At 44.4% G+C, this 13974-nt stretch overlaps 1 protein-coding gene across 7 annotated transcripts in view; it reads left to right on the top strand.

Moving 5' to 3' along the window:
- Positions 1-8046: 8046 nt before the first annotated feature.
- The window catches only part of CASK (calcium/calmodulin dependent serine protein kinase), a 210025-nt gene continuing 204097 nt past the window's right edge, over positions 8047-13974 (top strand). For all 7 annotated transcript variants that reach the window (XM_027741886.2, XM_039380225.1, XM_027741879.2 and 4 more), the window contains exon 1: positions 8047-8577. In XM_027741886.2, coding sequence (XP_027597687.1) covers positions 8519-8577 — 59 coding nt within the window. In that variant the 5' untranslated portion in view covers positions 8047-8518. The remainder of the gene's footprint in view (positions 8578-13974) is intronic.

Below are 13974 nucleotides of genomic sequence, written 5' to 3'. Positions count from 1 at the left end.
AGCAAGGAAGTCCGAGGGACCTGAATGGTGACAGCATGGTGAGGACAGCAGTGTGCATTCCTACTCTGTTCCTGTGCCTGTTACAGGACAGAGGCTTGGGTGGACTGTCAGCAACATGGACCACTTTAATTAGCCCTAAACCATTGTACTGTAAGTAGGTACTTCAGAATCTGAGTGATAGGCAGTACAGCTATCTGTTCCATAGGCTGGGGAAGCAAGAGGTGTTAAAGTAGATCTTCCTTTCTTCATCATCAGAGCCCTAATTTCCTTAAGTTCCTTCTAAAGAAGCCAATGCATCCACCCAAAGTCCAGCTTTATCTCAACTCAAGAAGAAATTATTTAGAATTCATCAAAAAGTCTTACTTCTGGCTGCTTTCCTCACAAAAAACTTACTCCTGAAGTGTTGTCCTTCTTAATTTACAGTAAAAATATAATCTTTAGAATTTAGTTCTGTTAGATTCTTTTGTCTTACTTGTGCTAAGGACATCACCAGCATCAGACAGAGTTTCTGATTAGGGGTCATCATCAGTAAAATACATATGTGTTAGAACAGGTATTCACAGCTCTTTAAAAAGTGTTCATATATTTCCATGACCCTTGCTTTTCCTCTGCTTCTATGATAACATATTTTACATTGGTGAAGGAGCAGAGAGATGTGTTTGATGTTGCTGTACACCTGGAGCTGTGAGAAAATTGAGGGCAAAGTCTTGTCTCCAAATGAGCACTGATGGCTGATAAAAACTGAAGCTGAGCATATTGGCCTCGTGTGTAAACACTGGGCAAAGCACCACCAGGGACCACACTTTACTACAATGTAAATAACAATTTGTTCATCTGTGTATCACTCTCCTGTCCTAACACTAAGATCCTTCTCCCACTTCTTTCCAACTTCTGTTATATTCTCCATTTGACATTCCAATAGCGAGAGCAAATAGGGCAGCAATCGCGAAAATAGTCTCACATATAGCACAAAAATGTCTTTTTCCAAAGAAAAAATATTTTGCCTTCATGGAAGCATTTTTTTTACTTCCAAATGAAAAGGCCCCAAGCTACTCATAGAAATCTTTGCTGAGATTTGGACCATGTGGAGTGCACAAGTGATCATCGAGGGAGTATGGCTCGAATTTCTTCAAAATAAGATTGTTCATGAGCCCATAAAGGGAGAGATCAGAGAAGCACTATGTACTGGGTTTAGAGAGAGCTATTGCAGAGTGTGAGTTTGTCTTTTCTTTCTCTGCTGTCTCCAAACTTCACTTCCACAACAGCTTTTTAGCTGCAGCCAGAGTGGCAAGCTCCCAGCACAACACTGGGTGCTGTGGATGCTTCCTGGGATGTGAATACCCATGGTTGGTCCTCTTGGATGGCTGCCAGAGTGCTGCTGCCAACATAAGCCATAGGAAAAAAAGGTATTTTCCTCTCAGTTTTTCCCTGTGTCAGACCAGAACAGAATTTCATGGGACATACATCTTTACCCTCTAGGACTTTTCTCCTGTTAAATTTTAAAGACCTGTTGCAAACCATCTATGGACTGAATTCCTGCAGGCAAAAGATTTACAAGAAGCTTTCTCAATGGTAACTTGGCCAGTCCAAATCAGGAAGTCAGTACTAACTCCTTCCATTGCAGGTGGTTTTGCTCTTGAAGGACAAAAAAGCCTTTAAGTTTGGGTGTGAATAATCATGCAGTGTCAGCATAACACTTCAGAAAGGGAAAGCATAAGAGGGAAAAAGAAGTGGGAAGTAACTAAGTGGTCAGGCAAAGGGTGTTTGCTCTCTTCTGTGAAGTTATAACCCATCTGAAAAAAAAAGTAGGCTGAGAAACCTAGCAGTAAAGGGAAGGAAAAAACCCTGGATGACAAGGAGGAAGATTAAATACTTGGTAAATAATTATTTACAGAATTAGTATTGTCTTCTAAAGTTATAAAATGTGGTAAGCTTGGCTTGCCCTAAGGCTATAGGATAAGTGGTAAAGTCATAGCTGTGTCTTAGAAGTCTCAACTGTAAGCCTTGTCAGCTTTCGGATTGCATTACTGCACATTAATGGAAGAGTCATCTGGGAAATGCAGTAATAAAAACTAGATATCTTAAACCTCATAAATAGGGTTTGGAAAATAAATTGGTGGCAGAATGAGGACAAAATAAAGGACAAAGTTGGGAATGAAAAATTAAACATGGGATGAAACTAAGAGGTCGAAAATATAAGAAATGCCCTAATGGGTTCACCTAGTCCTCCTCACCTAACAGGGAAAACTGAGATCAGCAACAAGGCCTTCCTGGGTAAAGATATTATTTGAATTCCAAGTATGCTGACTCATGTGGTTTCCCTGAATGTGGAAAAACTGACTGCAAAATTTGCAGTGAAAACTGTATTTACACCTTTGAAAATGAAAACAGAGCAGTGGCAGTAGGAGAGTTTAGAAAGTGTATGAAAGCCTAACCAAAACCTTCAGCTAGTCCCCTTCTACTTCTCCAGCACCTACATTTGTTGTACAGGGATGCTCCATGGCACACCCCTGCCTATTCCTTCCAGTATTTGTTTATAACAGATGTGTCATCCCTGAAATGCTTTAATTCCTTTTTAAACCTTTTTATGTCCACAGCCTCCTGTGGCAGCAAGTTCTCTAAGAATTCACTATCCAGTGTGTGTGTATAATTTATTTTTTTTAAAGTACCCTCATGTATCTGTCTTAAACTACCTTCCTACTTGTTTTACTGAGTATCCTTTAGTTTCAGTATTGCAGGATTTGGTGAACAACAATTCTGCCACCACCTTACCTATCACCTTCATGACTTTGTAAACCTCAACCATACCCTACACCTGCAAATTGGGAACTCCCAGCCTTCTGCACACTCCTGTCAAGGCAGAGGGCTCATCCCTGGTTTCTTTTTGTTGCCCTTCTCTCTCTTTTCCTTTGCAAACCCCTGTGCCATCCTTCTGGAGATGGGGAGGCCTGAAACATTCCAGTCCTACAGCTGTGGGTGCACCAGAGCTTTATGTGAAGGCAAAATGACACCTTCTGCCTTGTTTTCAAGCCTGTCCAGACATGCCCAACATTGTATTGGTTTTTTTTTGACCGTCACTGCACCCTGCAGCAGTGGTTTCAGAAAACTGCCTCGGTGAGTCTGAGGGATCTTTCCAGAGCTGCAACTGCCAGTTCCAAGTTCAGCATCAGGCACAGATGGTGTAGATGAGGATTTCCTCTAGATGCAGCATTCCTTGCCATTTATCTACATCAAAGCTCCTCTGAGCACTTACTCAGCTTTGTGGGGCCCTTCTGGAGTTTATAAATATTAGGGTGGCACCCGTCTGCTCCAAAGATCTTAATACTTTTATACAAAAGATAGAAAGTCTTTGAGATATACAAGAAAGAAAGAAAGAAAGATATGAAATGAAAATATATAGGTGATTGGGGTTTTTATCTTGTTTGTGGTAGTGCACAGCATTTTTATATTGTCCTTAAAATGTGATTGTTAATTATTTTCCTCTATAGAGGTGCATGACTGTAGCATACAGTTGCAGATTTATGTTGGCTTGAGTTGGTTTTATTACCTGGTTTTATCCCCTCTAAGATATTTTTAATTTAAGAAAGTTTCAATAAAAGCATCATGGAGAGATTTCCTCCACAATTCTTGTAATTTAATCCATACTCATCAATGAGGAAAAGCTGCAGCTGGGGAGAAAAGAAATAAGCATCTCCAGTAATCCAATCAAGACTGTTCACAGGTACACAGTACACAAGGGAAAACTCACCAGAATGGCAAGGAATAACTAAAGAAACTCCAATAAATAAGAGTTTGTGTAATTTTAAAGTTTTCCCTTCTCTTTTGATGTTGTCAGCTATACTGACCTGGGACTGTTTCACCTTTGGCAATTGATTTTGAAGAGTTACCATGAGCTTCTTTGGCAGTATCAGATAGACTCAGCTTTGGTTTAGTTTACTACCCATCTTCAGTAGTGTTACTGTAATTTATGTTTAATTATGACCACGGCCTGATTACATGAGAAACGTGAATTTTTCCCTCACCATTCCTTGACCAAGACCCTCCTTCCCCCGCGCTCTCTCCCAGCCAGGTGTCTGGGTCGGTGTGAGCCAAGTGTCTGACAAAGGGGATGTGCTCACCATGTCTGAAGGGCAGTGAAAAAGAACTCCTAGTTCAAAAGAGGCAGCTCTTATCCAGTTGCACAAGGAAATGAGGTTTATGCCTTCCCATGTTCACATATACGTGCAGCTTTCCCAGGAACTTTTGAACCTGGTGGTCAATTCCAACGGAATTAAACAGGGGCAAGGTGCAGATCCCAGAGATAAGCTCCAACTGCTCTTTGAAAATGAGCAGCAGCAGAAAAGAGACCTGATGGTGCCCTCAGAGAGGAAAGGTGGCAGTGAGCATCTGCCCCATCTCACTGAGCAATGGAGAATTGACACTGTGAAGGAACATAAAAACAACTCCACTAAGGAAAAAAACACAGTGGAGATTTATCTTCCTAGACAAACATCAGCCACCTGTAAAGACGCGCTCGTGGGAAAAACCTGGCCTCCTTAATTACGGTGTGGCAAGGCTTGTGTGCTACACCTGAGCTCTGCAGCTACAGCCTGCACCGCCACACCGTAGATTGCCAAGCTGATTTAATTATAGACTTTTGCCAGGCGTCAGCCAGACTTATTCAGGGTTAGTTGGTGGCTTTTTATCACCAACAGTTTTGCAAGGATTGAAAATGTCTGTGCCTGCCATGACCAAAAACGTTATCTCTTTTCCCTGAACCACAGTACATGTCTGTTGCTCAAAATATGAAGTATTTTCAGTTCATAGAACTTGCACATCTAAATAATATGGCAGTTTGTCAGAAATCTGGTAGGCCTCCAATATTCTCTCTCACAAAGTACTAGCAGTTCATACTCACCTTCAGTGCCAGTATCATCCTCAAACTTTGTAAGGGGAAGTGAATTAATACCTGGATTACAGATCAAAGTACCCAGGACCCTGTTATACTTGGAATCTGAGGCAGAGGTTTTGGATAACAAAATGCTGTCAAACCACAAAAATTTCTTGTTCATGGTCATCATGTACCTTTTACATCAAACTTTTAAATGAAAACACTGTAAAGGCTCTTAGGATGTAACTGATAACTCTTCTTCCAAAAGCAGCCTCTGAACAACTTACCTGTCCTGTGGTTCAACAATGCTGTGCACACAGTATGTGCATACCCTGAGAAAACCACAGGCAAATGAAACTTGAAAACCCAATAAAATTTTAAGAAATGGGTTTTTTAGTGCCCAAGCTCACACTCAGCTACTTCTTAGGACTTGAAAATAAACTTTTGAATGAAACAATAGTGATTAATCTAAAAACACACCACCTTAACCCGGCAGTTAAGAATTTGTGCTGTGCAAAGTTTTGGGGAAGGCTACCAGGGTCTGCAGGGCATTTTCTCCCTGTGAATAGTCAGTGTCCTTTTCTGTTCTTTCCTGATGAAGAAGTCCCTCTCCCAGCTTTGAAATGACTGATGTCCTGATCTGTTTTCAGACCAACCATTACTCTTGCCAGTAAATCATTCCAGGTCTCAAGAGCAAAGTTCCTTCTGTTCATATGTCAAACATTATTGTTCCATACTTTTTAATAAGATGTTAGATGTGTGTATTTCAGAATGAAACCTTAAACTTTTAAATTAAATGCAGGATCTATAAGGAGATGTACTGGATACATGGGTGAAAATGAAGAATACATCCCTGTGAAAGGAAATAACTACTTTCAAACTGGGGGCTGAAATTCACGATCACAAACACACCTGTAAATGCTTTGCTTGGATTGTCATGGCATTGTGTCCTGGCTGCTGGCAAACTAATGCTCATCTTTTTATGAGCCCACTCAATCTGAAACTGAGTTACAGCCCCATTCTCAATTGTTCTAGTAATTGCTGATGCAGTGGTATCCTTGCTGCACTTGCTGGTTCAGTCTGCAACTTTTTATGATCCACATCTGCACACAAATCCTAGTTCAGACAGATTCTTCTCATGCAACTCAAATGGTAGGCAGCACTCGTTGTTTGCTCTCCTCCTGTACTGAATGTGGGCAACTGAGAGGTTTGTAGGCTTTGATAGGTTCACCTTGCTTTTTGTGAGCCTAACGAATGCTATGGCTGCTCTAACAGGTGTATTCTTTGCTCCAGAATTGGGAATTTTTGTTCAGTGTCTTCCAACAAGCCACTTTCCCACAATGACAACTGATTCCCCAAGACCTTGTCTTTTAGCAGAAAACCATATTCATCTGCTGCAGCATTCCAAAATTAATCCAACTGCCCTCCAAAGTTCTTGAAGCATTTTCTCTATTACAATATTTTGACCCAAAGCCCCCCATATATTATGCTTGGTATTCCTTGTTTCCAGCTTAACCTGTCACACCTGGGTGACACGGCCTAGTGAGACTCCAAGCACTTGGCATCCAGAGGAAGGCAAGACCTCTGTCAGGTGATGCTGCAGGAGCAGCAAAAGCATTTGCCTCAGCTCAGGAGGGGATTCCTTAATTGCATTTTTCTTCCTTGTGCATTTTTGTACCGTTTTTTCTTGTTAACCTTTTTTATGGCTCTTCAGACAACAATTTCATTTCAAAACATAAGTGAACGCTCGCTCACATTCTAAAACTTCCTATTGTGTGGCCCGTGTGGGACTCAGCTTTGTGGCCCTGCAAAAAGGAAGAAATGGTTGCCTACATGTTTAGGTGTGTGAAATTGAGAGAACAATTTAAATACACTGCGTTTTTGGTTGCATTCCAAATGGCAGATAGCGTTTAAATATTTTTTAAAGATTTTTATGTCATGGAGCCATAGACCCACAAGGCATGTCTCTCACCCTGTACGTTACCACTGTGAAGGAGATAGATGTAACTATTGTCACTGATTTTCTTGATTATTTTTTCTTTTAAATTCATCTGAAGATGGGAACAAGGTGTTCTTGGTGAAGTGTTGTCAGCTCTGTATTTTAAAGCCAACCTTTAAACCGTTTCATCCGATAATTCAGCTTTGACAGTTTTTTTTTTCTCTGTGTGGGGAACAACTGTATAATTTACCTTTGTTAACGAGTTTTAAGAAGTTGCACGCGTGCTAAAGCACTTTGACAGAAATAAATACTTTCGTAAACTGGAACAGTTCCTAATCCCTTCAAGAGAGCTTTGCTGTCTCCCACAAACCACCTAATTCAAAACTTGGGAAAAGGGATGTGTAAAACTTCCAACTTTCATATATAAGTCTCTGTGCAACACGTTAAAAATCGGGGAACACGATGTACCAGGTGAGTACTTAAGTGCTCCAAGATCGATCTGACGTCTCGGGCGCTGCTTTTAAGTGTCTCTTAAGGGACGGTGGCCACCAGCGACTCGCACGACTGGAAGAGCGCATTTAAGAGCCCTCCCGAAAGGTTAATTCACCGCTTTTAGGGACAGTGTTTTTACTAATAACACAGAGGGTTCAAATCGTGCCGCGGAAAATACGTATACGCCGTTGGAAAATGAAAAAAGTAAAAATAAAAGCAAAGCTCTGCAAGCCCGGTTCGCACCGCGGGTTCTTTATTGCCACAGGCGGGAGCGCGGCCGGAGCGCCGCTCCCTCACCTGGGTGGCCCCTTCCTGCGCTCCGGGGCAGCTCCGGGTCCCTCTGCCGGGGGCGATAAGGGCCGATATAGGTGATATAAGGGCGATATAAGTGTGACAAGGGGCGATATAAGCGACGACAAGGACGCTCCGTGTCCGCGCCCCACCCCGGCCCGACCCCCTCCCCGCGCCATGACGTCACACTCCCTCCCCGCGCCCATGACGTCACCGCGCCGCGCGCCTGCGCGCGCTCCCGCTCCCCCCCTCCCTCCCGTTTCCCTCCTCCCGGACCCCTCGAGCGGGCGGTGAGGGGGCGTGGCCCCCCGCGCGCGTGCGCGCGCGCCCCCGAGCACCGCCCGCCTCCCCCCCCCCCCCCCCCCCCTCTTTTCGTGACGGTCTTTGCGTGACGGCGGCGCCGCCGCCGGGAGCGCGCGCGTGCCCGCCCGCCCTCCGCTACCGCCAGCGCCTATCGCGACCGCCTGTCGCGACCGCCGCCGCCGCCTCTCCGCCTTCTCCGCCTCCTCCTCCCCGCGCCCGGGAGCGGAACCAGCGGCCGCGCCTGGACTCCCCCCACCTCCTCTCCGCCCTTCCCCCCTCCCACTATTATCCTCCCGCCCGCCCGCCCGGGAACGCGCGCCCGGCGAGGGAGCGACCCGGCGGTGCCGCCCGCCCCGAGCCCCTCCATGGCTCCCGCGCCGCCCCGCTGAGCCGGAGCCGCCCGGAGCGGGAGGGAGGGGGCGGGAGGCGGGGGGTGCGACACGCGCGGGGAGCGGCGGCGGCCGCGGGAGGAGGAGCAGGACCGGGATCGGGAGCGGGGAGTCCCGGAGCCCCGCGCGGGCGGGCGGCGCTGGGAGCGGCCGGGATTTACCGCGGTGGCGGTGGGCGCTGAGCGGCGGGGGAGCCGGGCGTCCCCCCGCGGGCTGAGCCCCCCCGCCCGGACCATGGCCGACGACGACGTGCTGTTCGAGGACGTGTACGAGCTGTGCGAGGTGATCGGCAAGTGAGTGCGGCGGGGAGCGGGCAGGGCAGGGCGGGGCGGCGGGAGCGGTGCCCGGTGCCCCCCGCCCGCGCCGGGCACCGGGGATGCTCCGCCCGGGACCCACCTGAGCCGTGCGGGGCGCGGGTTCCCCCCGCGGCCGGTGCCCACTGGGAGGCGGAAGGGGGGAGAAGTGACCCCATGTTTCCTCAGCCACCATGATTAACCACCTCGCCATCGCTCTGGCTGCAGCAAGCGGCAACCACTTCCCACCCCTTTTCTTCTCCTCCCCCCCCTCCCCCCGATATCCCATTCCTGGCACACCCATCAAGGATTGCCTATTGGGGAAGGGAGAGAGAGAAGATAGCTCGCGGTAGATCCACCTATTCGCAGGGTGTCTGCATATTTGTGCGCCAGGTGTTGGGTTCTGCCTCTTCTTTGCTGCATAATAACCAGCTTGGTAGTGGCGCTCGGGTAGTGCTCGGTTTTCGTCCAGATCCATCACTCTCATCCGTGTGGAAATGGAGATGTACAAGGCAGGAGGAGTGCTTGGCCTTTTGAGTCTTATTATGCAACTGCTGTTAAACCGATGCTCGAGGCTTGTATCCAACCTGGGAGTTGAGGCAGTGGCTGGCGTTCCCCGGCTGCCTCTTTCGGGTTATCGCTGTTGGATAAAAATGACAATTCAAGTCAGCAAGAAAATGCAGAGACTCCCCCAAATCAGATGGTGATAAAGAAATAAACGTGAACTCCATTTCCCCCTCCCCCCCCACTCGTTATTTTTGTGACTGCTCAGTTTTGAAATCCTTTTTTTATTTACTCATTCACAATCTTTCACGTATTTTCTGTAGTTGTGCCTATGTTGCAGAAAGATGTAGCGACTGCCTAATCTTCTGTGTGCTTCTGATTCTGAAGCTGAGATCGCTGTGGAAGCCTTAGCAGTGACACTGTTCAGTGTGCTCAGAGTTTTTCTTCGTGACAATGGATTTTATAAGAATAATTGTTGGCTGTGTTTTTATTTTAAACAAAGAATTTTTCCTGCATGTATTCTCTTGCCCGCTCTCCACCACTCTGCTTTTCAGTTTATGTGGAATGCTGTCTACTTTCAAAGCTAGGGCTAAAAATATTCTAGAATTAATCTTTCCTCGGGATTATACTAAAATGCTAGTCTTGGACGTAGCAGGTGGCTTTGTTGTCAGCAGAAGTTTCAGCACTCAGTTCTCTTGTTTCACAAGGCATTACCACCTTCCTGTCAACACAACTTTTAAAAATATTAAGCTTAAAGGGCCTTGTTTGCCATCATAAATGGTAAACGACTGCTTTAGCTCGATGCTGGTGAGGAGCTCCTGTGGAAGCAAAACTCTGTTATTAAAGGTGTTTTGAAGACAATTTTTGGCACACTCCCTTCACAAGTGGTTTTATGCTAACCACTGCAGTTCACACACGGTTTTATTCATGCCCGATTGCCATTAGGAAGAAGGTGCAGTGCTTATGCATGACCGCACACCCTTTCAGAGAGTGGATGATTCACAGGGGTCCAGATGTTTGCACATCTCCAGCGACTTTTTGTTTTTGTGGCTGGCGAATTTTGAAGAGGGAGCTGAAAACCGGTGGGTTAGGTATTAGCCGCAGAAGTTCCACGTGAGATTTAGGTAGTATGGGTAGTGTTGTGATGTAACTAGATCTAACAGATAAATATTGAATCACAGCAGCGTGATGATGCCAAGAGCACTGTAGCAAAAACAGGGTGGATCACTGAAAATAGCATCAGTGATGGTGTGAAGGGCTGATAGCTGGTTGTGACTGCTCAGGCTTTTCCACACAGATGTTATGTCAGTCCTCTTAAAAAAAAAATTTAAAATAAATATACAGTTGTATGAGTAGTGTTCCTGTTTCTTTGCAATACTACGCAGGTGAATTCCAGGGAACCAGGGATGTGGCGTCTTTGTTTAGCTTACAGATTTTGGGTACCACCTTACCTGTCTGTGAGAAAGTTGGGGAAAACTGCTGTAAATCTGCTTGGAATTGCTACGTGTGCATCTTATCGAATGTCTTTCAGTGAAACACCCACTAAATACCTGCACACTCCTGTGATCTGTTATTGATTGGTACAGTGATTTAGTTCTTGCAAATAGCACCTCTGGCCCTGATTTGCATTTTGGACACATGAAATATTAAAACGTGTAATTTATCTTTCCTACATAGGTAGTTACCACTGTCACTTAAGGTAGTAAAAGGCATTTTCATGAAGGGTGTGGGAAAGAGATCTTTGCCTGTGAAATGAGTGTTTAGTCAAAGTTCCAAAACAATTTACTAGAGAAATCAGGAGACAGTTTCTTATAGGACAGTATACAGTCCAATTTGTTGAGTCGTATTCTGATCTTTAGGATAAACTTTAAGCACTTCTAAGTACAATAAACTGATAAAACTGACTTAGTGTAAACGCAGCAATAATAACTTTTGGTGAGCTGGAGTGTGGAACAATTACAGGGCAATAGTATATGAAAGAATTGATTGGAGTGACAGTGATAAACTGTTTATTATGTGACATTTAATGTGTTTAAGTCCTGCAGATATGCATTTTTCATTTTGAATGGGTACAGGTGGAAAGAAAGATGACAAGAGATAGAGAGAAATTCTAGTTCATTTTTCCTTTGGGAAAAAAGTTAAGAGAAATCTTACTTTGCATGTATTTCCAGTATACTTTTCCATCACTGAAAGCTGTATGGAGATATAAATTAGAATAATAATCCCAATTTGTGTTGAACTTTTGAAATGGCATTTATGACACTAACTTTAGTCACATAGTTTTACTTTACCAGATGTGTTGTTTTAGGTTACTGTCTTGTCTTCACACTTGGCTGACACAAACATACTTAAAGCGAGAAGTAAATTGGAGATTTCTATATTAACCTTCAAAACTGTGTTGACATATCTCTGGATAACTAATAAGTAATGAAAAATACGGGTGTGCCATTTTTTTCATCACTTGCTTCCAGGATCCTTTGAAGAGTTTCTCCCTCTGTATTGGTTCAAAAGTACACAAGCTAAAATATTTAAGCCTGTTATTATGTGGATCAGACCATGTGTTTGATTGACAGCTCCCAGATAATTGTGCTAAGTGTACTTCTTTATTTTTTATTAAAATTTTCATTCAAAATGCGTTGAGTAGTTTGTAAAACGTAGTAGGTGTAAAGTTGGGACATCTTTGGTATTCATCTGAGGTGAAAGCTGTTCTGAGTTTACCTCAGGAGCTCCACGTACACGTAGCAGTAGTTTCCTTTAAGCCAAAGAGGGAATGCTTGTTTTTAGTGGGTGTTGAATCTAGAAAACTGAAGCAAGGTTTTTCTCACAGAGTCCTTGTTCTGCAAGGACTTTTTTCTACATTGTGTTTCTGTACCTTTTAAGATCCATGAAAGATTGTCTGAGCTTTCTATCTGTAGGATTGGAGGTTGCTTAAAAATTTCTCCAGATTTTTAAGTTGTAAATACAGTGAGAGAAAGTTGACGAAAGTTTATTTGTGTTTAAAAGTGCTTTGGTCACAACTGAAATCGTTAGTCCTGGTCAGGGAGGTGATCCTGCCCCTCTACTCAACCCTGGTGAGGATCACCTGGAGTGCTGTGTCCAGTTCTGGGCTCCTCAGCACAAGAGAGACATGGAGCTCCCAGAGCAGGTCCAGTGGACGATGACAAAGATGCTGGAGAGAGTGGAGCATCTCACTAATGAGGAGAGGCTGAGGGATTTGCGCCTGTTGAGCCTGGAAGAGAGACAACTAAGAGGGGACCTCATCGGTGTCTGTCAGTGTCTGCAGAGAGGGGCCAGAGCCTGGACCAGGCTCTGCTCAAAGATGCTGAGCAATAGGACAATAGAAACAGGCAGAAACTGATGCCCAGGAAGTTCCACCTGAACACAAGGAAGAACTTCTTTACTGTGTACAGGAACAGGTTGCCCAGAGAGGCTGTGGAGTCTCTCTCACTGGGGATATTCCAGACCTGTCTGGACACAATCCTGTGCCATGTGCTCTGGGATGATCCTGCTTGAGCAGGGAGGTTGATGACCCACTGTGGTCCCTTCCAGCCTGACCCATTCAGTGAGTCTGTGATATTAATAGTCGCTTAAAATGTAAGTTTTTGTAATTTTGTCTCCCATTTGTGCACCATATGTACAATCATTGTGCGTAGTGGTGCAGTTTTTGGCATTTCTAGTGCCAAAGTGTAACGTGATGTTTGGTGCTAATGCCATCATAGCTCTCAGGATGTTCTCTGCTTGGTTCAGGCTAATCCTCTTCTGCACTGCACACGTGAGGATTTCAGTTTGTTTTCATCCCTCCCTCCCCTGTGTCAGGATGAACCTCTCTGCTTTGGGCTCTTCCATCTAGGAAAGAGTAGTTAAAGGGCATAGAGCCTGCAGGTGTCCCTCCCTTCTCCCTCCAGACTGTCAGCACTGCTGGAACACTGCAGGAGATGTGAGGGGAGGATGCAAGGCCTTGCAGCAGGAGGTGGGACAGGGGAATTTTACATTAGAGTATGAAGGCTTGTGTCCCATTGAAGTCGGATAAGAGGATGGTGGTTGCAATTCCATCCTAAGCTACAGTCTGGTGTTGGAGGTGCTTTAGATTTATGCCCCAGCTGGAAGTGTTCAGGAAAGGGAGGACAGACCTCATGGCTTCCTTGTCCAAGAAATACTTAAAACTCTTAATAACTGTAAGTATTGTGATAATGAAACTATCTAGAGGTATTTTGATGGTTTCAGTGGTACTGTTTTCCATTATTACCTCTTTCTTCACTCACAGGAGTGAGAATGCTATTGACTTTCAAACATATCTTTTCTCTAGTACATTGTTGAAATTTTGCATTTCTTGTAAAACCAATGCAAATAACTGATGGGTATAATTTTGACAAACCACATGAAAATGTAAACAACTGTACTGTGTACTCACTGTTTGTAAAGTGGGGAGAGGGATATGGAAAGTAATTTGTCTAGTTTAGCTATTGAGGTTTTTAGTGCTGTTTGAAATACTAGTACAGTAATAAAACATTGTCAGCTGTTTTCTCTGTTACAGTGTTTTTAAGAGTAACAGATTATAATGAATATTTGATTTAAGCATGAGGTCATAATGTGCATTGCTTCAGGAAAATAGCAATAGATTATTTGTAGTGTATAGTTGCTAGAATATATCCTTAGCTAAGTTATTCTGCTATGGATTTTAACTGTAGTAATGACCTGTTTGTACTTAGGAGGTTCTACCTACTTCAGAGAAGTAGCTGAACACAGAGTAGAATTAATATACCTGGTTGCAGAGTACAACAGTTTAATCAGTACTCTCTATTTGTAGAAAGTGTTGCTTTTTCAGTGTTGTTTTGATAAGAAGCTGCTCTCTTATGTACATCCTTGTTCAGGAAGAATTCCTTCACGGAAAAG

Source organism: Pipra filicauda, unplaced genomic scaffold (assembly GCF_003945595.2).
Source record: "Pipra filicauda isolate LSUMZ 115617 unplaced genomic scaffold, ASM394559v2 scaffold18_size4552066_pilon, whole genome shotgun sequence".
NCBI classification, from domain to species: Eukaryota; Metazoa; Chordata; class Aves; order Passeriformes; family Pipridae; genus Pipra; species Pipra filicauda.
This window is presented reverse-complemented; position numbering and strand designations above follow the sequence as displayed.